The sequence below is a fragment of the Uranotaenia lowii genome, chromosome 1 (assembly GCF_029784155.1).
Source record: "Uranotaenia lowii strain MFRU-FL chromosome 1, ASM2978415v1, whole genome shotgun sequence".
In the NCBI taxonomy this organism is placed as follows: Eukaryota; Metazoa; Arthropoda; class Insecta; order Diptera; family Culicidae; genus Uranotaenia; species Uranotaenia lowii.
Window position 1 is genome coordinate 115,259,999 of NC_073691.1, and position 22,863 is coordinate 115,282,861.

The 22,863-nt window shown below is 38.5% G+C and overlaps 1 protein-coding gene and 1 long non-coding RNA gene across 3 annotated transcripts; one reads left to right on the forward strand and one right to left on the reverse strand.

The window, feature by feature from the left end:
- Positions 1 to 1,005: 1,005 nt before the first annotated feature.
- Positions 1,006 to 6,645, reverse strand: LOC129739563 (uncharacterized). The gene is made up of 5 exons (XM_055731040.1): positions 6,608 to 6,645; positions 2,185 to 2,232; positions 2,054 to 2,127; positions 1,845 to 1,988; positions 1,006 to 1,781 (listed from the first exon to the last, which is right to left on the reverse strand). The coding sequence occupies exons 1-5, from the start codon at positions 6,625 to 6,627 to the stop codon at positions 1,735 to 1,737; spliced, it is 333 nt and encodes a 110-aa protein (XP_055587015.1). The 5' UTR covers positions 6,628 to 6,645; the 3' UTR covers positions 1,006 to 1,734.
- A 5,733-nt stretch (positions 6,646 to 12,378) lies between these two features.
- Positions 12,379 to 14,512, forward strand: LOC129739713 (uncharacterized). Of its 2 annotated transcripts, XR_008735948.1 has the most exons (5): positions 12,379 to 12,641; positions 12,731 to 12,904; positions 13,175 to 13,625; positions 13,688 to 14,126; positions 14,190 to 14,510. It is a non-coding gene; the product is annotated as an uncharacterized LOC129739713 (long non-coding RNA). The 2 variants fall into 2 exon arrangements; XR_008735947.1 differs by having other exon boundaries at positions 12,731 to 13,625; positions 14,190 to 14,512.
- Positions 14,513 to 22,863: the final 8,351 nt, after the last annotated feature.

The window sequence follows — 22,863 nt, forward strand, 5'->3', positions numbered from 1 at the left end:
ATAATAATAATGATTATTAATTAATGATAATAATCATAAGTATTCATAAGCATCCCGAATAGAACAAAACCATGGTATCACATTCATTTTCCATTGAATTTAAATGTGACCATGAACTTAATGGTAAAAAGATCATCCGGCGAGCGTAATTTTTCAAGAATTTACATTTCCAGGTTTATCGTGTATGAGTGGTTTTTGACAACTTCAGCTTGCGGCACGTTTTTTTTCGTGCCGGCAATCATTCTCGGTTGGCAATCGGGTTTTCAAGAATTTTTCGGAGATGGGCGAAAAGGTGAGTTAATAAATATCCAATTTAACAAGAGACAATCATGTTTATAATATTTTTCTATCGATTCTAGCTAAATACAACCGAAACACTGCGCATATGGCACAGGAGGCGATTGCCAATGGATACTGGGGGCGGCTACGGAATGCTGGAATTCACCTCAGAACGACGGAATGCCGGAACTCGCCTCAGACCGGCCGTTGAATAATGAAATGTGTGAGTACGGTGTTAAATTATTAGAATAAATAATAAATGTTATTAAATTCATTTGTATTTCTATTAACACAAAATAAGAAAATGATGACAAAGCCAAAAGAAAATGATGAAAAAACCAAAAACCCCACCATGAGCGAAAATTTTCATTACAGCGGTTTAACAATGAAAATCATCGGACTTTTATGGTTTTACTATGAAAAACTGGAAGTTGTTTCAACCATGAACTTTATATTTTTAGGCTTCTCAATGTATGGAAAATCGCCATTTTTTTCATGGTCACGCTGCATAACAATCCCCATTTTTCATGGTTATTTTCGCCAAAACGATGAAATGTATGGTCGAAAACTATGAATTCCAAAGTGCATTCACGGTATCGAGGACTATTATAATCATTGTGTAAACCATAAAATTTATAGTTTGTGAACATGGAATTCATGGTTTTTTCACGATGCAATTCTATTCGGGATATCCACAAAATAATTACAATATTTGTGACTAGCTCATAGTAAATTAATCGAACAATCAAAACTTAACAAGGTTCGATTTAGTTGGGCGCCATTTGTGACGGGATAATAAATGGCTTTGTGCCACAAATAAAACAAACGCAAACATAATTATGATGGCAACATTAATGTGTTGCTAAATTCAGAAAAGCCCATTATATTTCCCTTAAAAATGATCAAAAGACGAGCGACTTACATTGTTTCCTTTCTGCATGCTGCTGACCCGACTTCCGGGAACCTTTTGTCGGAGCACCTCTCCGAGTGCCCTGCCATCCGTAACCGTGACGATGATCAACTCGTGGTTCGCTGACACGCGACCCTGCGCGTTCCGGCTTGGGCCGCTGAACCCGCAGTTCCTCCTGCTGGATCCTGTTGATCCGGTGGTTCTCCGGAATAAATGCCGCTTCTTTGTTGTCATCCGATGACCAAGGATGTTTTCCCCGGTTGCAACCATGAACGCCTTCCGCTGATCCCTCGACGCCACTCGCTCCTCTCGCGCGTACCTTCCCTTGGGGAACCTTGGCGCTTCTCGACGCCTTGGGTGCAATGAGCACCGCGAGCACAACTGCATAGGCGGCAAAAACTTGAGGTTTTCCGGCAGTGGCTTTCTGGCCAAAAAACGCTCCCCCGACTGGCGAAGAGGATAGCGCACCAAGTGCTGAACCCGGAGCCGATGTGTCACCAGAGGGTGCCAAAAGGTGTCAACAAAAGTGTCCAAAAAATGTGGTGTCAAAAGGTGTCAAAAAAGTGTCCAAAAGGCGTCGAAAAAAGGGGTCCTATTGGGACGGAAAAGTGGGGTTAGAAAAAGGATTTGTTGAAAGAATCCAACCTCTACTCACTTCCGACCCCTTTCCGATATTGCTGTGCCGAGTGCCTTTGCTGGCGGATGGTGATTTTCGGCCTATGGTGCCTTTTGGTGCTTTTCGGCACTTTCCCCTTGGGGAATTTTCTTAAGCCCTGTGTGGCTGACGCGTGAGCGCTACCTGCAATTGAGGGCTGTAGTTGGATGTGCTGGGGATTTTTTTTTTTTAAGTTTTCGGCCGCTTACCTTTCTCCGGGTGGTCCTTCTTGGGCCTTCTCCCCTCGGGCAATTTCCGATGCGGGTGGACTTTTGCGTCGGCTCTGTAAAGGAGATTTGGTGAGCCTTTTCTTAAGTGCATTTTGCTGTCTGTCGCTTACCTACACAGAAAAAAATAATGACAATTACGTGTCATTGAAAACGGTGACCTGTAAAATGAAACATCCTGTAATCAAAAAAACATGTAATGTTAAGTTGATTTGGTTGAAATCTAATGAAAAATCATTAATAATTATAGCAATAGACCTGTAACAAAAAGGAGCATGACATTTACCGTAGTTTTACAGGTCACAGTCAATTATTTTTAAGTGAGCAGATTATTTTCAGGTTAGTTTCAAATAACAGGTCTGTGAAATTTATGAGATTGGTAATCAAAACAAAAAAGAATCCTTTGTGTTAGCAACTGTTCGTTCCGTAAAGTGGAAGTGCTTTGAGGATGAACCGGAATTACATCCGGTGGATAAGCTTCGCGTATGCGTAGCGATAATACGTTACACAGCCGTCATCTTGACAAAAAAAAACAGCTCCTGACAAAAATGGTCTTGCTCCGCAAAGAGCAAGCCAAAAACGACAACATCAACAAAAAGCTAGCGATCAACTAAACTCGACGGAATCCTTCTGTGCGCTCTCTTTTCTTCGTTTTCTGAACTGGATGGACTTTGCGTAAGTAAAATATTGGCTGCGAACCAAGTCCTAACAATTTCATACGCCACCTTTGTCCAGAAATAATCAGATTCCTATATTGTTTAGCATTCGTGGCGTGATAAAAACAAACACCTCAGCGGAAGTGTTATGCAATACCCGGGATTAAACTGAACGCGATGTCCGACAAAGGTCGCTGGAGTTTGCCCTCGGGCATAGGAGTTATCGATTGTCGACTCCCAGAAGCACTGGAACTGCATCGGTTGGAATTCCCTCTCAAAATTTACCGGGAGATATTCCCTTTATATCAAGGCGTACGGTAATGGAGAAGTGCTTTCAAAATTGGCCGCGAGTAAGTAGCTTCTAGCCTCAATTTTGTTAAACTATTTTGAATTTAACAAATGTTAATCAATTTTAGTTTTAACCAGTACGATCGAGAATTTGGTACTGAAAAGGAATTTGGAAACAGTTTAACTGGACCTACGACTATCGCTGCTCTTCATTACCGGGTGTTCAGAAGTTATTTCGATACCCCCAAACTCGTCCATGGCAAATGAACCGGAATCCAGTTTGTGGAAATCATTTGGTTGTTTTATTGAATAAATACCAAAGTGAAGAGCAGGAGGAATTTTCTGGTGAATCCAGAATGAAGCAGCTAGAGATGACGGTCATTATTCAACGAGCTCTTGTGTGATGCCGAATTATAACAAGCATCACCATCGTCATCATTTCAACAATCAATTTCACGAGATAGACCAGACTGGTAATTTTTTTTCCCCAAATTTTTTAATTTCATATAACAAAATCATAACATTAATTCATAACTCATCTTACTCACAGTGGATCAGTATCGACCTGGATAGTGAAATCAAAAAAATCCATTTCACACTCCAATAACTTCGCTGGAGGTCTCCAAGAAGCTCTCGCGGAAGCAGCTGGGTCAACCTCATCTGTACTATCCGATATGACGAGCACAACATCGCAAATGTTGCTTTATCAACCGCCTAAATATTTTGATAACAACAGCTAGCAATTGAAGATTTTCCCGTACAATCGCCCGTCCATCCACCCCAGGCCAACATTCTCCACAATAGCGAAAGAAACACATAAGTCATATTTATAATAGTGTCAACTATCCAGAAGCGAAAGTGACAATTACTCCGAAAACAGCAGATAGATCAATTGGTTAAACCAATGAGGAGAAAAAAGAGGTAACTTGTTTTTTTTAATTAAAGTTCATAACAGGCTGATAACTTTGAAAAAAAATTTCTAGCTCAAAATAAACCTGATGAAAGATGAATCGGAAAAAGTGTTTACGGTTGGCCTTTTCAAGAGTCTTTCCAATACGTTTTCTACGCTCGGTTCGACGCATGGATTTATTTGCACGTTGGAGATAGTCTGACGACCGACAACCTACCTGATTTGGCTAAATTCTAGCGGATTTTTACGTGTCCACCTGTATGAAGATAGATGCGTTCTGTTCAAGGTGGGATCCCACCCAAGCGTATGCTAAATCTGCATAGTATGTAGGAGGAAACTCTTTAGAATGCGATTAAATAAAAAATAATATTCATCACAAAAAGATTGTTTTTATTTTGAAAAGAAAAATCACCATTGAATGAGGAAAAAAATAAACAAAACAAATTCCAATAGGAATTTTCTTTCCACATTTACAGTCCTGTAATTTTAGAAAAGCCTGTAAAAAATTTCGTCACTTTAAAAATAAACAACACGTAAATTTTTTTGCGTCCTGTAAAATTACGGTAATTGTCCTGCTCCTTTTTGTTACAGGGCATTTACTGTAATTTTACAGAAAATAATTTTTGCTGTGTAGTTCCTCCTGTGCCTTACGCACTTTGTCCCTCTTGGAGGGAAGCTTTTTATTCCCCTTTGTGTCCTGGTGGCGGATGCACAAGGAGCAGCAAACAGGAGTAGTTGGCACCTCCTATTGAGCCAGAATAGGGTTTTTTTGTTTGATTTCGGCACCACAAAGAAATCACACCCGACGCACGCGAGTCTTTTTCCACGCCACTTTTTCCCGGTACGCTGGGGGAGGAAGACTGAATAAAAAAAGCAAAAAAAAATTCAAACGTCAAATTTCTCTCATTAATCTACCGACCAGTGCGAAGGTTCAAAATTTTACTTTCTTATTTAGTAATTTTTAATAAAAATTTTTTCATGCTGAAAAGCACTTGTTTTGCATAAAACAATGATTTAATTAGGTTTTGTTTTGCTCTGGCAAATTCCTGCATGATCAGGCGTATTATGTCGCTCAAATTTCGTCAAAGTTTTGGAGCTGATAAATAAAAATGGCTTGATTAATGGTTGTTCTTAAAATATAGCAAAATCTAAATTTAGCACCTAAACAACTGAGTTACATGACTCACTACACGAAACTGATCATCTAAAGTTAAAATTTGAACGATTACAAATCTTTTCAACAATTGCTGGTTTTTCCCGAACAGTGAAAAAACGATGCAGCAAATTTCAGTCTTCCTCCCCCAGCCGGTACGGTTATATTTCGCGGTTTCGTCCCGAACTTTCTGCCCAAGGCGGGTAAAGCTTCAGGTGTGTTCTTATACCAATGCACGGAATCGTCCATCTTGTGACAGGCGTGACAGGCAATCGTAATCGTAGGCATGGTAGGCGAACAATTCGCTGTCAAAAAGCGCACCGTCTCCACCCCCCACCAATGAGAAACTTTTGGTACCCCTTGCCTACTTTTCCTCAATATGCACCCACCCTACTGGAGGCACTCTGTTTCTGCCCGACGCGCAAGTACTGCCAACTTGCAGAATCAAAATCCTCCGCGGGTGAAAATTCACGCCTCCTTTTCTTGTGGCCGATATTCTTGTTGCTCAATCCAACAGTGTACCGATGTTTGGCTGACAAGCCATCATCCCTCTGGATTTCTTTCAGCTGTTTTGGTTCAGTGTCTGAGTGTTTGTTTATTATCCCCCAAGATAGGTAGATCAAAAGGTATGACATTGCGCTTAACCTCAATCGACAAAGCCGTGTAAACACAGGGTCAAAAATAGCTACGAAATTTCGAACAATATGTATGGGATTTGAAACATAATTTCAATTTATGGAAGATTGAGGGGTCTTATTGTCCGAATAAGTAATCAGTCGCATTCTTTGAAATACGTTGTGTAGCAATTCGTAAAATTTATGTTCAAATGCTTTCTTTATTTTGACTACGAGATAGTTTTTCTTTGGCAATATTGCAGTATTTCTGCAAAATATTCGTATTTCGGAGAGCATTTTTTCAGATGTAGTTGTAAACATATGGTGAAAAAATGACTTGTTATAACTTGTAATGATTGCTTCTTTATTTTAGATACTAAAAAAATTAATAAAGTTTCAGTTATAAGGAATTTAGCAAAAAGCAATTTTTTTTAACTGTATAAAAAATCCGCTTAAGAAATATATTTTCCATCCGCAGAGCGCTTAATGCATTGTAAATACTTTGGTAAACATTTCTATATTTTTTGCAGAATTTTAAAATTAGTAGTTTTATAATAAAACTAGTATTTAAAAAAATTTCCATACATTTCTGTGGAATTTCTATAACTATTTTTCGGTTGGCCTACTAATACATATGCAAGCAACGGAGTAGTATACCTCAGGAATCTAGCTATCCTGATTATCCCCTAGGGGTGTTCATGTGCATTTCAGGTGTACACGCTCGTGCGCTCTTGAAGGGAAATGGGTTAAAAGTAATAGTTTGAGTATTTGCTCCTAACATCGTATCAAAATTTCTATACATAGAATTAAATGTAACATATTCCCAGCCGATTCTACCAAACCAGTGGCATCCGGAACTGCATAACCTTAAAAAACAAAATAAATTTTCAATAACATTTATAATTAATTACTAACCTTACAACTCCTACCGCCATCAAAAGGTAACTCAGGGATATTTCACAGTGCCGATGAAGCCGATTCCCTTTCCTCGAGGATTCCGGTCTTCCGCGAGGTAACATTTTATTTTTGTTCCGTGCGATTCTCGCTCTTGCTTTTTGTTGACTGACAGTGAAGACACACGATACACTCGGATGCACTTATATTGAGTTAATATTTAAGATTATTACCCGTATCTTTCAATAATATTTTTATATCGTTTTTAGCGAAGACGCATAAAAACGCAAAAGATTGGTGAAAATGAGAAGATTCTAGAACGATTACACGGATAGTTACCATACATGTAATCAGAACAGAATAATATTGAAGATTAAGTGTATGATATTTGATTATGCGGGTTATCATAAACTTTTTTCTTCTCACCAAAAACTCACAATGAACTTTCAAAATGTCACCATATACTTTCTTCCTCTGAGAATAGGCGATGATAGCGAAATATTGCCTTTTCACTACTCAGGAAACACCCGTAAGATCTTCAAAAACCATCTATTTTTTATCCGACACAACAAAGATCTTGAGTAGACTCAGAACAATATGCAAACTTAAAACTGCTTTTTAGATTTTTATCAATTTTTCATATGTCCTTAGTAAGGCCCCCTATCACATAAACCGGCTGCCACTATGCAATTCACTTTTTCTCGCTTACCAATCGTAGCAAGCTTTGATTTTTTTCCCTTTTCATTGCTAGAATGAAACAAGCTTTTCAGCCAGCCGCGACTGTAGTCAACCTTTACAAACACTTGATGGTGGCTGTCTCCGTGCAATACTTCTGTGCTACGAAACATGTTCAAACATGTTTCGACTTTGCTGACGCTTGCCTCAAATGTTGCACACTCCCCCTCTTCACGACCCTCGACCATTCGCTACTCTCGCTTCGAAGAAACTCCAGTTTTTCCAGGCCATTTTTTCAGATCACTGTTATCCACCCACCACACAATCTTAAAATCCACTTTAAAATATGAATCAATCCGTTCATTCACCCATTGGTGATTGCAAATTTCGAGAAGCTCCTTGAGCAAAATTTTCAAACAAGATATAGGGCTGTATATCATGAATTCATGTCTATGCAGGTTAATCCTTCATCGTATTCTTCCATCCGTGTTTTTCTCCCTGATTACGACATTTCCTCTGTCCAGTTTGATTTGTCCATGCAGCAGGAAATCCGCGGGATCCCTGAACAACACCGTCCCTTCGTTGTTCCAAGGATTTTTTATGCAAAGTATGGACACGTCAATGCTGAACAAATGTACTTTACTGATGGATCTCTTATAAACGAGTGTACCGGGTTTGGAGTGTACAATCAAATATCCTGTGCATCTTATAGTCTGCAATCTCCATGCTCCGTGTATATCGCTGAATTAGCAGCCATTCATTGGGCACTGGATAACATAGCTACGCGAACCGTTGAACACTATTTCATTGTAACGGACAGTCTCAGCTCAGTTGAGGCTATTCGATCAATAAAGCCCGGAAAGCACTCACCGTACTTCCTTGAGAAGATACGGATAACGTTGAGTGCTTTATCAAGACGCTGCTTTAGCATCACCTTCGTCTGGGTTCCTTCACATTGCTCGATAGTGGGCAATGAGAAGGCAGACTCACTAGCGAAGGTGGGTGCAACTGAAGGCGATATTTATCAGCGTCAAATTGCCTTCAATGAGTTCTATTTTTTGATTCGTCGAAACGCTCTCGTCAACTGGCAGCGCAAATGGTACGAAGATGAGAAGGGCCGCTGGCTCCACTCGATTATTCCAAAGGTAAGCCTCAAACCCTGGTTTAATAGGTTGGACCTGAGTCGGGATTTTATTCGTATATTCTCCCGTCTCATGTCCAATCATTATTCCATGGATGCGGTACTCTATCGTTTAAATATTGCTGGCAGCAATTTGTGTGGCTGTGGCCAAGGTTACCACGACATCGAGCATATCGTTTGGTCATGTGAGGTCCATCTAGCCGCCAGAGCGGATTTATTGGACTCCCTTCGGGCCCGAGGGAAACCACCCTACACCCCAGTAAGAGATGTATTAGCTGCGATAGACCTTGATTACATGTTCGAAATCTACCTCTTCTTGAAAGCTATCAACCTCTGTCTTTAAACAATCCTTTACTATTTTCCCTATATCTATTCTAGTTCTTAACAATGAATTGTAAATACAAAAAAAAAACAGACTTTGGCTCCTTAAAACCTTCGGTATGAGCCGTTTCAAATAAACGATTTATAAAATAAAATCCGTTCATTCAATATCAGGCTACCAAAATTGCGACACGACAGCACACAGAAAGATCCTATGCCCAACGCAGCACGAATGCAGTGTAGAAAAAAAAAAACGACCGTTCGGCTAATCACACTGACATAAGACTTAGAACAAAATTCTTCTCAGTTTTTGGCTAGAAGCCTCCCATCGTCGACATTGCGCGGCAGCAATTCGAGCATGAAAAAATTTTACTGGTATCGACATTCTCGTTAATTTTCGAGCAGCGCCAAAAATTGAAATCGAGTGTCCAGTCAGTGTGGTTGAATTTTCATAATTTGATACTTGAAACATCTAATTTTCTTTTTAAGTTTATTTTTATCCCAAAATTGTGCTGAAAACTTTTGCTAAAACGTGTGATTGAGAATTGAATGAGGACACAAATGTTTGCTTTGTTTCCTCAGCGTGTAGAATTGGAAAATAAGGAATCAAAACAGGAATCGCGAAATGTCAAAACCAGTGAGGCCAGGCAGTGCGTGAATCGACCTATAGTCCTATTCGCCGCTGGTAGTGTTCGTGATATTGTGCTGGTTGTTTCACCAACATTTTTCAGTATTGGGACAATCAACCTCAAAAACTACCATGTGCGTCGGCCGGCTGCCCGTTTTTTGTACCGAGAGTTTTTGAGGTTAATTGTCCCGTCTCATCTGTACACGCTCAGCAAGTGTGCGTAAGAAATGTCAAAAACAACTCTATACCGCAGGAAAACCCTCCACCCCCTCTCCCCCCGCTCACAGGCACCGTCAAATGTCTTTGTTTAGTACCAAATTTGTGATCTTCCCTGTGCACAGACAAACACAGACTTTTTTTTCAAAATTGCCCAGATTTTTTCTCCTCAACACCTGGCATCCCTTTTGTCAAATGGCAATGATCACGCTCGTTTTCATCTAACCATATTTGGTTCAAAAATAACCATTTTATGACATTTGCCTCAGAACATATTGGGATTGGGCCTGCTAAAAAGAATAAAGCTTGCTCTTTACTCTTACAGAGATTTCCATAAGAATGACAGCTAATCGGAGTGAAATTGGAGTGAAGGCTGTAGCTTTCTCTGTTTAACACACGAGAAACCGTATACCAGGATTGCGAGCGCGCCCATCGCCCATAGGTAATATCCTGAATATGATATCTGTTCACCAACTGCTTGGCTTAGTCGTCCGTGATTCGTCGAAACTGACACTGTCATCACAGTGTCCACACAGAAAAAAATAATGACTATTACGTGTCACTGAAATCGATTGCCTTTAAAATAAAACAACCTGTAATCAAAGAAACAATTAATTTTAAATTAATTTACACGCAATTTAACCGGATATCATTTGATATTTCAGCCAATGCCCTGTAACAAAAAAGAGCACGACATTCGTCGTAGTTTTACAGGCGGACAAAAAATTACGTGATGAAAAATTACGTACCGTCCAATAATTTTCAAATTGCAAGTAGGAAATTAATGTGTTCCTGGTGTCGTAGCTACAATCTCAGATTTCACATTTGCGTCTCCCGGATGGAGAAAGCATCACTTCGGTCTAAAACTCGTTCAAAGACTGACTCGACCAACCGTCATCCAGCTCCCACCAATTTTTCCATCCACGATTTACTAAAGTAGTAGTGATACTTTGTGCTGTTTCTACGAGCTCACTACTACAAACAATATACATTCCGCCAATCATAGCAGTAGTTTCATTGCCACAGTTCATTCACATTCTCATCCGCCGTCCAAGTATGCGTTGTTCAAAGCATACACATTTTTTGCCAACAAGGAATGATAAGTCTGTTCATTGATTTTATACTATAGCATCTATCTACCACATTCGCCTACTACTCTACTCTAGTATTTTATAAAACTGGTAAATCTTGAGTGGTTGCTAGATGTTAATAACAATCGTCCTACTATAACAACAAATTTTGTTACACCGGAATCTGAAGAACGTGTCAACGAAGTTTTCCAAGTGCAGGTTATCTAACATTTCACAAAAAAATAATTCGAAACTTCATATACTAAATTCAAATCTGAAAATAATCAACTCCGAAGATTTTCAACAATTTTCACCATCTTAGTTTTTTTTTTACCATTCAAAGATTCTTAATAAATACGAAACAACTGACTTAATTAATCATATTTAGAAACAATACAGCACTTCTTAATCGAATCAAATGTGACAGACCAGACTTTTTCGTTTTAAGTAATTCTCTTCCGTCAGCAATGCATGTTTGCAACTCTATATAGTCATTACAAGACAAAAAACAACTCACGTTGTTGTTGACCTTCAATAATACAAATGCACATAAAATCAAATTAAATCTTTATTCTTCAGTGCTCTTCTATTCAAGATGCTTCAACATTGAAATATTTATTCATATATTGAACGTTTTAAATTTATATTTGACTACCCGCATACTAAAAAACTACATCTCAAATAGTCTGCACGATACATCTACAGCTCCAGAAATAGTGATTGTCTCTGAAAAAGTAGCGGTTATATTAAACTTTACTTCGACAACGTTAAAAACGAAACATAAACGTTCATGTGAAAAGGTGAATGGTATCTAGAAACGTGATCAAATGGTATTCACGATCTTTCACGATTAACTTCAACTTTTCTTTAATCGTACAAAAAAGATGCTGAACCGTTACCCATAGCGTTCATACCTTCTGTCAAACTCACGTCAAAAATGACCGAAATGCGGATCATAGATGCCATTTGATTTTGCAAAAAAACAGAACAAATTTATGAAATCTTTAATTTTTTTTATTATTCTTTTACGACTGTATAGAGTAGATTCAACGACGCAAAACTTGGAAATACTGGCTGAGGTACCGAGTGATTTTAAAATAATGTTTATTGATAACACCAACATATTCTTGATGTGAATATGTTCACGAAAACATGCCACAATGTTTAATGTAATTTCCCACATATTCATGAAGTAAATATGTCCACGAAAACAATCCCCTTTCCCACTTGCGTTAACAAGTGTGAACGTTCGAAAACTCTCTTATTATTAATATCTTCATTTGAAACGGCTCATACCTTAGAGTTTTAAAGAGCCAAACCCTTAACAATTTTTTACTTAGGTCAAAAAAAGAGTATAGAAAAAGATAGAAGGGGAAGAAAACTCTCTTTTTACCACTAGTTTTCCAGTAGTTGAAAGTCTCCTTACATAATTAGAAAATGTTTAAAGCAGTCTTAGATTGAAGTCGGAAAACTTTATTTGAATTTTAAAAATATATAAATAGTGGAAATAATAGAAAAACTCTTTGATATTTTATTCTACACTAAACTCTGCAATACAACATACGCATTCAGTTGACTTTGTTTTGTCACATTATACGCATTGTCAAATATATTGTCAAAAGTTTCCGAAATTTTTTTGACAAGAAAAATCTTAGTAATTTAAATTGATTTCATTTGTTATTTTTAGTCTCTAAATTCAAAAGTCAGCAAATCTGGCACCACTGACTATTTACCGCTATTAATTTGTTTTGTTCGCGGTAATTTTTTTGCTACTCTTCGGGATCGTGTGGCAAAAAACTGAAAGTTCTCTGTGCTGAAAAGGAGCAGCACCAGTACTCAGGAGCTCAACAACAGCACCGGCAAACTGGTACGCGAAAGATTGAAACACCCGCACCAGCTCTTCCGGATAAGGCAACGAAAATGCCCAAGAAAATATCAGCATCGCGACTACCGAGGCAGTACCGGAAATCATTGGACGGTTGTTTCAGTGGTTGTTTGTTACAGGTGGGTTTAATACAAAATTTAGTTGTTCTGAGATATTGATATATTTAAAAGTAGGTGGCCAATATTGGGAACTTTTTTTTTTGCTTTAGGTTATGGCTGCCCGCATACTAAAAAACCATATCTCAAACAGTCTATACGATACATCTACGGCTTCAGAAACAGTGATTTTCTTTGGAAACGTAGCTGTTCAACTAAACTTTACTTCGACAACGATAAAAACAAAATATGAACGATTATGGGAAAAATTGATGGTATCTGAAAAGGTAATAGAATGGTATAAACGATTTCCTTTCATATTGTCTTTAATCGTATGAATGATTTCGAACCGTTACCCATATCGTTCATGCATAATGTCAAAATCAGATCAAGAATGAAAGAAACGCCGAGCAGAGATGCCAACTGGTTTAAGACAACAATCTTTACATATTTATTTTTTTTGTCATCTTGTTTATTCTGATAAGACTCTATTCTCTCTCATTCACGTCTCACGTTCCGATTGTTGGTTTTATTACATCTGCTCTCCGCTTAAAAAGTGCCCGTTGGTGTTGCAAAACTTACCTGGCGCATAGTTAGCTGTTCCCATCTTGGTTCGTTGGATCTGAGGCCCATCATCCGTCCGGAATACACATGCAGGACATCCCATCGGACACTCTAACTGGATTTTGGTGCAGTACACGCTCATTTTTATTTAACCATTTATGGTTCAAAAATAACCATTTTATGGTTTTAGCCTCAAAACTGCCAATATGGTTATTTTTTAAGAATTTTTACAGCTACAAAATCAACCATAATTGAAGTTTTCGAGAAGTAACCAAATATGGTTAAAATCCGATAGGAAATCTCCGCCATTTTATTTTGGAAGTGGACAATGGCGAAGATGTACGCGTAAGTCTTTTTTAATCCAAGGTTTAATCAAGATTTGGATTCCACCGGATTTGATAAATCTAATGTCCTTCGACTGGAGAATGCGAACTCTACTGAAAGGTAATTTTAATTGATAGCTTATGGAATATGATTTTCTAATTTAATAATAAATTTTTTTGCAGGAAAACTGAACGAATCTTTATACCGTCTTCTGTTTCGTCGTCAGCTTTCAACGGATTGACGTTTCTGATAGTATCGGACACCCTGCTTGGGCTCAAAAACATTTACAGAATCGGAACGGGCACGCATAAAAGAAAACCGGCAGCAATCCTTGAGCCTCCGTCAATCCGCGCTAACCGCACCTCCCACCGGATGGTGCCACCACCGGAGACCGTGGTCGTCGTTACCAAAGTCTACAGAACCAAGTTCAACGACAGCGGTGGTGGTTTTTTGACCGAGCAAAGCACCTTCCCGGATCGCAAGGAAGATGCAATTTCGTATCGATGAGAAGAACATTTAACCGGGAGCTATTCCGGTTCCGATAGAGAACGACAAATTTATGTACAACATCCACAATGGCATCGATTGATATTCCTGAGAAACTCCGTGTACGGTACCATGGTAAGTAAAAACCTATCGTTAGACAACAACAATACTGATGCCATTTTAAAATACCTTTTGTAGAAATTCCGGTACTGGAGAAGGATAAAACGATAATTCCGAGATGGACGACCCGTTCGATCAGCTGACCTGTTCGCATGGCGCTCCGGATTGATGCTACCCAGCTATGATTCCAGTCCGACACCACTGCAGTTTGCCACCCGCTGGAACTCAACTTCAGCAGAAACATTCAAAATATTTCTACCACTCCCGGCACTTTTATGGTTTTGATGCCGTGGAGGAAACGGAGTAGTTCTTGTTCAGAGTGAAAATTGTACATATGCATGTATAACAATTAAGAAATCAAATAAACATTATGAAAACTCGAATTATTTCTTAATTTATTCCATAATTTGAAATTTGTGAAATCGTGCCAAGCTGCTATACAAATAAATAACCACTTTCGAACTTCTCCGCAATAATTCCTTGCGGTTAAAAAGTAACCACATTCCCACTTCTCAAGAGAAGTCAAAAAATGACTTCTATGGAAAAAGTCAAAAAATGACTTAACGCGGAAAGGTGTGAAAATGGTTACTTTTTAACGATAATTGGTTAAAGAATTTCGAGCGTGTATCAAAAACGAAATTTCTTTTCCGTCTCTTCTTCTATTGTAAACAAACAACTGCTGTCAACAATCTCACTGCTCACTTTCATCAGCGATCGTTCCCGGTAACTGAGTCAATCGGGTGTTGTGCTTTTACACTACCGGCCAAAAGTTTTTGCACATAGTGGAAATATTATAAAATGGAAGACGAGAAAAATATATTCTGTTTTATTTGCGAGAGTTTGGTGCAAGATACAACGAAAGTGGTTGAGTGCGTGCACTGCCACCGAGCAGTACACTTCCGATGTAAGAAAATTTATGGCAACAGTATTATGAAAACCAAGAAGAACCCGTTTTTCTGTTCACCGGAGTGCATCGATATGTTTACCCGTGTTTCCCAAGCAGTAAATCGTACCGATTCTGTTAGTGACGATATTAGGAAGCTAACAGAATATGTGCGAGGAATCAAAGAGGATCAGTCGTCAGTTCGGAGTGAAGTTCGAGATGAATTGCTGAAAACCCGTGCCGTAGTGGACAGTTTGGTTGAAACTAACAGAAATATAGAAGAATCGCAGGAATTTCTTTCGAACAAGTTTGAGGAACTTAGAGGAAATTTCAAATCTATTGGGAAGGCAATAAGAGAAATACAATCCGATAACGAGAAGCTTAAAAACACGGTTAGTGTCTGGCAGCAAAAACATTATGATTTGTCGACGAAGGTGGAACGATTAGAGATGGAAGTGGATAAAGCTAACAGAAGTGCTTTAGAAAAGAACGCGGTCGTGCTTGGACTACCGATGAGCGCCCAGGAGAATGCCATAGACACTGTTAAAAAAATAGCAGTTGCAGTAGGATGCCCCCTGAAGGATGGAGACGTTAGTGAGGCGAGACGATTGGTGAGCAGGAATTCATCGACCAGAACTGCACCGCTTCTTGTGTCTTTTGAGTCCACTACTACCAAGGAGCTCCTATTTCAGAAAAAGCGTGAACATGGAGTGTTGCAAGCAGCGCAGATTGATGGTGTATTCGCAGGATCGACAAACAAAATAACAATCCGAGATGAACTAACAACTTTTGGGAAAGAATTGTTGACGGAGACAAAAAACGTGCAGAACGAGCTCGGTATAAAATTTGTCTGGCCAGGCCGAGATGGAAAAATTTTATATAAACGCCACGAAGGGGCAAAAATTGAACAGATTGGGAACAGAAATGACATTCGCATGCTTGCCAAATCCACCCAAAAACGCTCTTTGAACCACTCGGCTGATTTTGAAACATCCAATACTACACTGCCAGAAATGTCTTCACCGAAGCGTGTCAATAGAGCAGGAGACGCGTAGAAAACCTGTTTTTTTATCTGCTTTTTATGATGCTACCTAAACTTTAAGAAAATAATGGAAAATAAAAATATATATCACGATTCATTAAACTCTTTACGTGAGAATAACCGAAATAAAAACAATCGTAATTTTATAAGATTTCTTCAGTTAAATGTGAGAGGCCTAAATGATCCCACCAAAATGGATTTTATTAAAATATTCCTAGAGCAATTCCCTGTACCAGTAGATGTTTTGGTCCTGGGGGAGACATGTTTGAAAGATGAAAGAAAATATCTAGCAACAGTTAATGGATACCGCAGTTTTCATTCATGTCGTCCTGAATCGAGCAGCGGAGGACTTGCAATTCTTATTAAAGATTCGCTCATATTTAGTATCAGAGATTGAAAATGTACACGATGATGGCTTTCATTACATACATTTGCGCATTGAACCTGGTGGCTCACCAATCGAATTCCATGCAGTTTACCGACCCCCTTCTCAAGATCCACGTATCTTTTTTGAAAAACTAGACTCCATAATCACATCTTTGAAGCCTCACTCCCAATTATTGATGCTTGGCGATGTCAACATTCCAGTTAATAAAACAAACTGTCCGGTAGTCGAGCGATACTTAGATCTTCTGAGATGCTACGGCTGCCAAGTCTCCAACACAAATATAACCCGTCCAGCAAGCTGCAACATTCTTGACCACGTTGTGTGCTCAGATTCGATAGCCGAAAAAACCTTAAACGAAACAGCAGCACTCGATATAAGCGATCATAGCCTAGTGTTGACTACAATAAATTTAAAAAAACCAATAGCTTATCGAAAACTAGAAAAGGTTATTGTCCAGCATGAACAGATCAATGAGGCCTTCCAAACCGAGATCCATAACATACAGGCGAACAGTCCCGCAGAAAAACTAAAAAAACTCTGCTTGTTATACAATCAACTGAAAGATAGATATTCCAAGACAGTATCTGCCGAAGTTAAAATCAGGGGTTACTGTCCATGGATGACACTAGATGTATGGAAGCTGATGCGGATTAAGGAAAAAGCTTTTGCGCGATGTAAGAAGTACCCTACCAATGGCGACTTAAAGGACATTCTGTTCCAGGTATCAAAACAACTTAATAGTGCTAAAGCTGCGGCGAAGAAGAGTTTTTATCACAAGGTTTTCCAGAAATCCACCCATAAGGAAATATGGAAAAACTTAAATAACCTGATAGGAGCAAATGAAACACAAACAGAGAGGATTAGGATTGAATTGAATGGAGTAATCACGGAGGAAGGGAAAGCAGTTGCCGATGCGTTCAACCATTACTTTTGTAGCATTGGAACTCAACTCGCAGCTACGATTCCTCGAAATGTTCAGAGTGGTGTAGAACATACCACTAGCAGTAACAGTATATACCTTCGACCATCAACTGAGCAAGAAGTTATAATAAAAATCGGGAAGCTAGATCCTTCAAAAAGCCCGGGATCAGATGGAATTCCACCTCAGTTTGTTAAAACCAACCATCTTATTTTCGCACCTTTAATATGCGAAATTTTCAACCAATGTATTCAAAATGGAGAATTTCCGGAGTTCCTTAAGATAGCACGAGTTATACCTATCTTCAAAACAGGCAAGAAAACCGATTGTAGCAACTACCGCCCCATATCAGTACTTTCGGTTTTCAGCAAGATTTTGGAACAGCTTATAGCAGATCGTGTCTTGACATTTTTGAAGCACCATAGAATACTGTATAGTTACCAATACGGGTTCCGTGAAGGATCGAGTACTCTGACAGCTGCAACTGAACTGGTCGATACCATCCATGAAGCTTTTGACAATCGAAAGTTTTTAGGAGTCTTGTTTCTGGACTTAAAAAAAGCTTTCGATACGATTGACCACGCCATTATGCTTCGGAAACTGAGTGATCTTGGAATCAGAGGCAACGCGAATGCTCTTTTCGCCAGTTTTCTTGCCAATCGGAAGCAGTACGTGCAAACAAACCAGTCATCTAGTGACCTCGGAGACCTGTGTGTAGGAGTTCCCCAGGGCAGTAATCTAGGGCCACTTCTTTTCATTCTATATGTGAACGATTTGCACAAACTACGTTTGCATGGTAAGCCTAGGTTATTTGCTGACGATACATCGTTGTCATACGAGAACTCTGATGCTACGACAATAATTTGCCAGATGTCAACGGATCTAGAAAAGTTGAAAGCTTACTTCGATGTCAACCTTCTTTCACTTGACCTGGATAAGACCAAGTACGTTATCTTCAGCTCAACCAATCGGCTCTCTTCCTACCATGGACAGCTTCAAGTTGATACAACTGTCATAGAGCAGGTGAAAACCTTTAAATACCTGGGTCTTCATTTCGATGAACGCTTGAGATGGGACACACATATTGATTGTCTCAGAAAAGACCTTAGTGCCATACACAGTATTATATGGAAGATATCTCGATTTGTACCTACTAAACAACTAGCTACCCTGTATCATGCATTTGTGCAATCCAAGCTGCAATACATGGTCTCTATTTGGGGAGCTGCAAGAAAAAATGACATCAAACTACTACAAGCTATGCAGAACCGATGCCTCAAAGCTGTGTACAAACGCCCCAGACTTTTTTCCACATACAATCTATTCCACGAAGCCCCTCCATCCATATTACCAATAGCCGCATTACGCGAACTTCAAAGCGTAATTCAAATCCACAATAAGCTACACAACCCACTTTTCCACCACAACCAACAAATCCAGCAGCTAAATCACCGATTTCCCACAAGGTCAAGAGGAAATCTGATACATAGAAGAGCTAATACAGAAAAAATGAAGAAATCTCCAAACTACTTCAGCAAAATTAAGTATAATGCTCTACCAGCGTACTTGAAAGTCATATCAAACAAAATAAGCTTTAAACGCCAAGTCAAAGCTTACCTAAAAACCAACTTAGCAAGCTACTTAGTATGATGGAGAAATAAAACCAACAAAACTGTGAACTAGGTGACACACAGTCCGTAAAAAGCCCCCTTAACAGAGTGTAATCTCACTGGGGGCCTTGCTTACTCAAGTTCCTCACTCGTATTATATCCGTCACTAATCTCCACAATATCACTATTTTCTGTATTTCCTTCTCTGCCAGCCACCTCCGCCACAAAACCACCCGCCACGAAACCGCCCACCAACCCACCTCAACACCGCCTACCACGAAACCACCGACCACAACGAAAAGTTTACGAAAGAAGAAGAAATAGTGTAAAAAAAGAAAATTGTGTAATCCAAGATCTGTAAACCTTTATTTTTTGAAAAAAAAAAGATGAATAAATGTGAGGAGGTTTTATGCCTTCGGGAGAATGGTTGGAGAACAAGACCAACTCCCGGGGGCTTTTCCCTGCTCAATTAAAATAAAAAAAAAAAGTATATATATACTATACTTACGAATGCGTGAATTTATTGTACTTTTAAATAGTTTATTCCTGAATTAGGCTCAGCTTAATTGAATTTATTTGTCTAGTCTCTCAGTTTTTCATATCATATTTGACATTATTTACATGATTTTCATTGTGCTTTATTCACGAAAAGTTTATTTGAAAACCTTGCGGCTGAATTGAAACAAGGTAATCGATATTCTTTACACAGTACTTTGAAGAAAACTTTTAAATTATACTGTTCCGCTATGTTACTTGTTAACAAAAAAAAATAGTAGGTACATGTTACAAGACATAATACATTATAACATATTAATGTATATGTATGAACTTCATCCTTCTCAGGTTGATAATTCGAATAGGAAGAATAAAAATTTATATTTATACTCATATAAAAATAAGTCAAAACTCATAAGATCCATAAATCTGGCATCACTGTCTGAGCGCGCTTTGTTTTGTTTTGCTGCGGTGCAAATTTTTTTGCGTTATCGCGATTTCCGCTGGCGTTTCTGGAGTTTCTGGCCTAGAATCAGCCCCGCTTTCACCCGAATAGAAGCCTCGCAGAAGCAGCTACCCACTTGTGTGAGAAGAACCCGAACGGTGTGAGGCGGAAAAACTAAAAATGGATTTGTTAGTGAAGGACCCATCCCCCAGTAGCCGGGCCCGAGTGTGTCAGCTATATTTGGTTCCCTTTGAGCTACCGGATGATCACGTAAGTTGAAATGTTAAGTAATCTCTAGCGTGAATGTATATTGACTGTAAATTAATAATTTCAGTTCACCGATCAATCGTAATCCAAAGGAGGATAGCGCTGGAACAACGACGCTGGAGCAGCTATTCACCTATCGTGGGATGGAACCGTCGATCTTTGGCACTTTCTGTTCAAGACGGGTGAGACAGCAGCCGATTGGAACAGGTCAATTTCCGCGCACATTCATCGCCTGAAGACGGTGGAAACGAAGGTTTCCGGTAGCACAGGAGCAATGATTGCACCAATTCCGTGTACCCGCGACACAGTTGTCGGGTGGGACAGTTGAATTTGTAGCCGATAAAATGTCATTGAATGAAAATGTAAGTAAGAAATTTCAGTTATAAATAAATTCATTTCGTCAAACAAAAATGGCTTAATAAAAAGATCCGAAACCCCTGTATAAAAATTTGCACATGTGTGCGTGTCACGTTCCCGTATGATTCTATTAAACGTAGGCATACCTTCGGAATAAACGTTTTGTCAAATCGTATTGTACCTATTACTGGAAATGTTTGTTTACAAGAGAACTTTAAAAAAACTATAACGGAAACAGTTTGATGTCCAGAATACGTTTTCCACAAGCGTTGTTTGGACGTTATCTCAACCTTTTGCAAAACAGTTCTTCCATATAAGTGTTTTAATAGTTTTTAACAGTAACATAACTTAACGCCATATTCAACAGACCGTCGTTTTGGATTTCACAATTAGTGGAATGTTTTTTACGATGTCAGTTATCGTTTTCTAAAAGTATTTTTACGATGTTCCAAATAGTTTTATAACTATTTTAGTAACGGTTTGGTAACAGTATTTTTTTATTCGGGTGCTAGCTGCCTTCATAGCGGAAGTTCGGTTGGGGGAATGGTTGACCGGCGAACCAGACGAATAATAATTCCACATCAATCGAGTGTTCAGATTCCCCGGGGTCGTTATTAGACCAGATAATGTACTTCGAAGGCCCGCGAAAATTGCCGGAAAGGAAATCCCTCCACAATGCCTGCAGCGGTGATTACGGATAAATACATGTCCCATGGAACCTAGCACTTAGTGCATCAATCGCCACATTCATCCGGAATACAAGCAAATGTAAGTAGACACCATTCGAATAAATAAAAGTGAAAAACATTTTCGATTTAATGTTATTTTGAAATCCGAAAATCTCAATATTATTCTGTGTGTGTGCCATCCACGTACGATTCCAAAACCGTGTGCGTGCCCTTTTAACGAACGGTTCCTAAAACGGTCCGCATTGCGTTGGACTAAAAAAAGTGAAACCGATACGAAACTTTTAACGTTGACTCTTAGGCATGATAGCTCCTCAAAATAACTGTAATGAAACGATTCGTACAATATTCATTCCGATTTCTGTAACAGTTCGATTAACGGTTTGATAAATCGTTTAAAATATGCCTACACATGTTCATTCTAGAAACAGTTTAATGCCCTGAAAACGTTATTCATAAGCGTTTTATAAACCATACTCTGACTGTTACTAGAACAGTGTCTCCATATAGAAGTTTTAACAGTTTTAAACAGTAACATAACTTAACGCCATATTCAACAGACCGTCGTTTTGGAATTCAAGATAAGTGCAATGTTTTTTATGGTTTCTGATATCATTTTCTAAACGTTTTTTTACGCTGTTTCTAATCGTTTTATAACTACTACAGGAACTGTTATGTTACAATATTTTCGTATTCGGGTAGCTATAATCCAGATTTACTCGAGTAAAACTTTTCAGTATCAGTTTATTGATTGTTCCTTAGCTTACCAAAACATTGAGATTAAAAATTTATTTTTATTTTGCTTTTGATACTCAAAAGAAAATTAATCCATCAATTTGAAACTTTCGTTAAAAAATCCAATAGGCGCATGGAATTTAAAAAAAATTCTTTTCTCATAAACCAGATTTTACATTTATTTTGAGGTTCCAATTTTTTTTTTTTTTTTTACTATCACCAAACCATTTGCTTTTCTATCGGGTACTGCCATGCAATCATTTTTCCGCCTTTTGTATCTCGACCAGTTAGATTAGTTATTATTTCTTCTAGTTCTAATGTTTGGGACGCTCCAGAAGATCATTATTTATCGTAATGACACAGGAACTTTTTTTTTTTTTGCCACACAATTTTCCTCTGTCTGTCATAATTATTCTCATTTTATTTTCCAGTGAGTACTGACATTTTTTTAGATCTGCCACCCAACCATATCCATCTATTCACATGCCAGTTTATCATCAAACATCTTAACCATTTTTTTTTACTATTAAACTGTCACCCTCATATTTTTGTGTAGGTTCAACTGAGTTTTTATTTTAACTGGTTAATTATACAAAATTTTTTCCATAGTTTCTGTCAGTCCGTTTTTTTTTTTTTGCTTAGGTACCTCTTGGATGCCCCTTAGCAAAAAAAATCACCACTTTAACTTCAATTTTGTTTTTGTATGGATCTTTCCATAATTTTCTTTTTAAATTTCAGTATTTGTTTTATAACTTTTGCCACCCAGCGGTTTTCTTAAGCAATCTGAGATTCTATCACCCCATCAGCTTTTTCCAGGTATTACCATTCGAATTTTTTTTTTCATTAGCTGATTGATGCATCCTCTTATTCATTTTTCTTCAGCTTTTATGACATCCTTTCAGCATTTTTTTTATTGTTTAGGTTC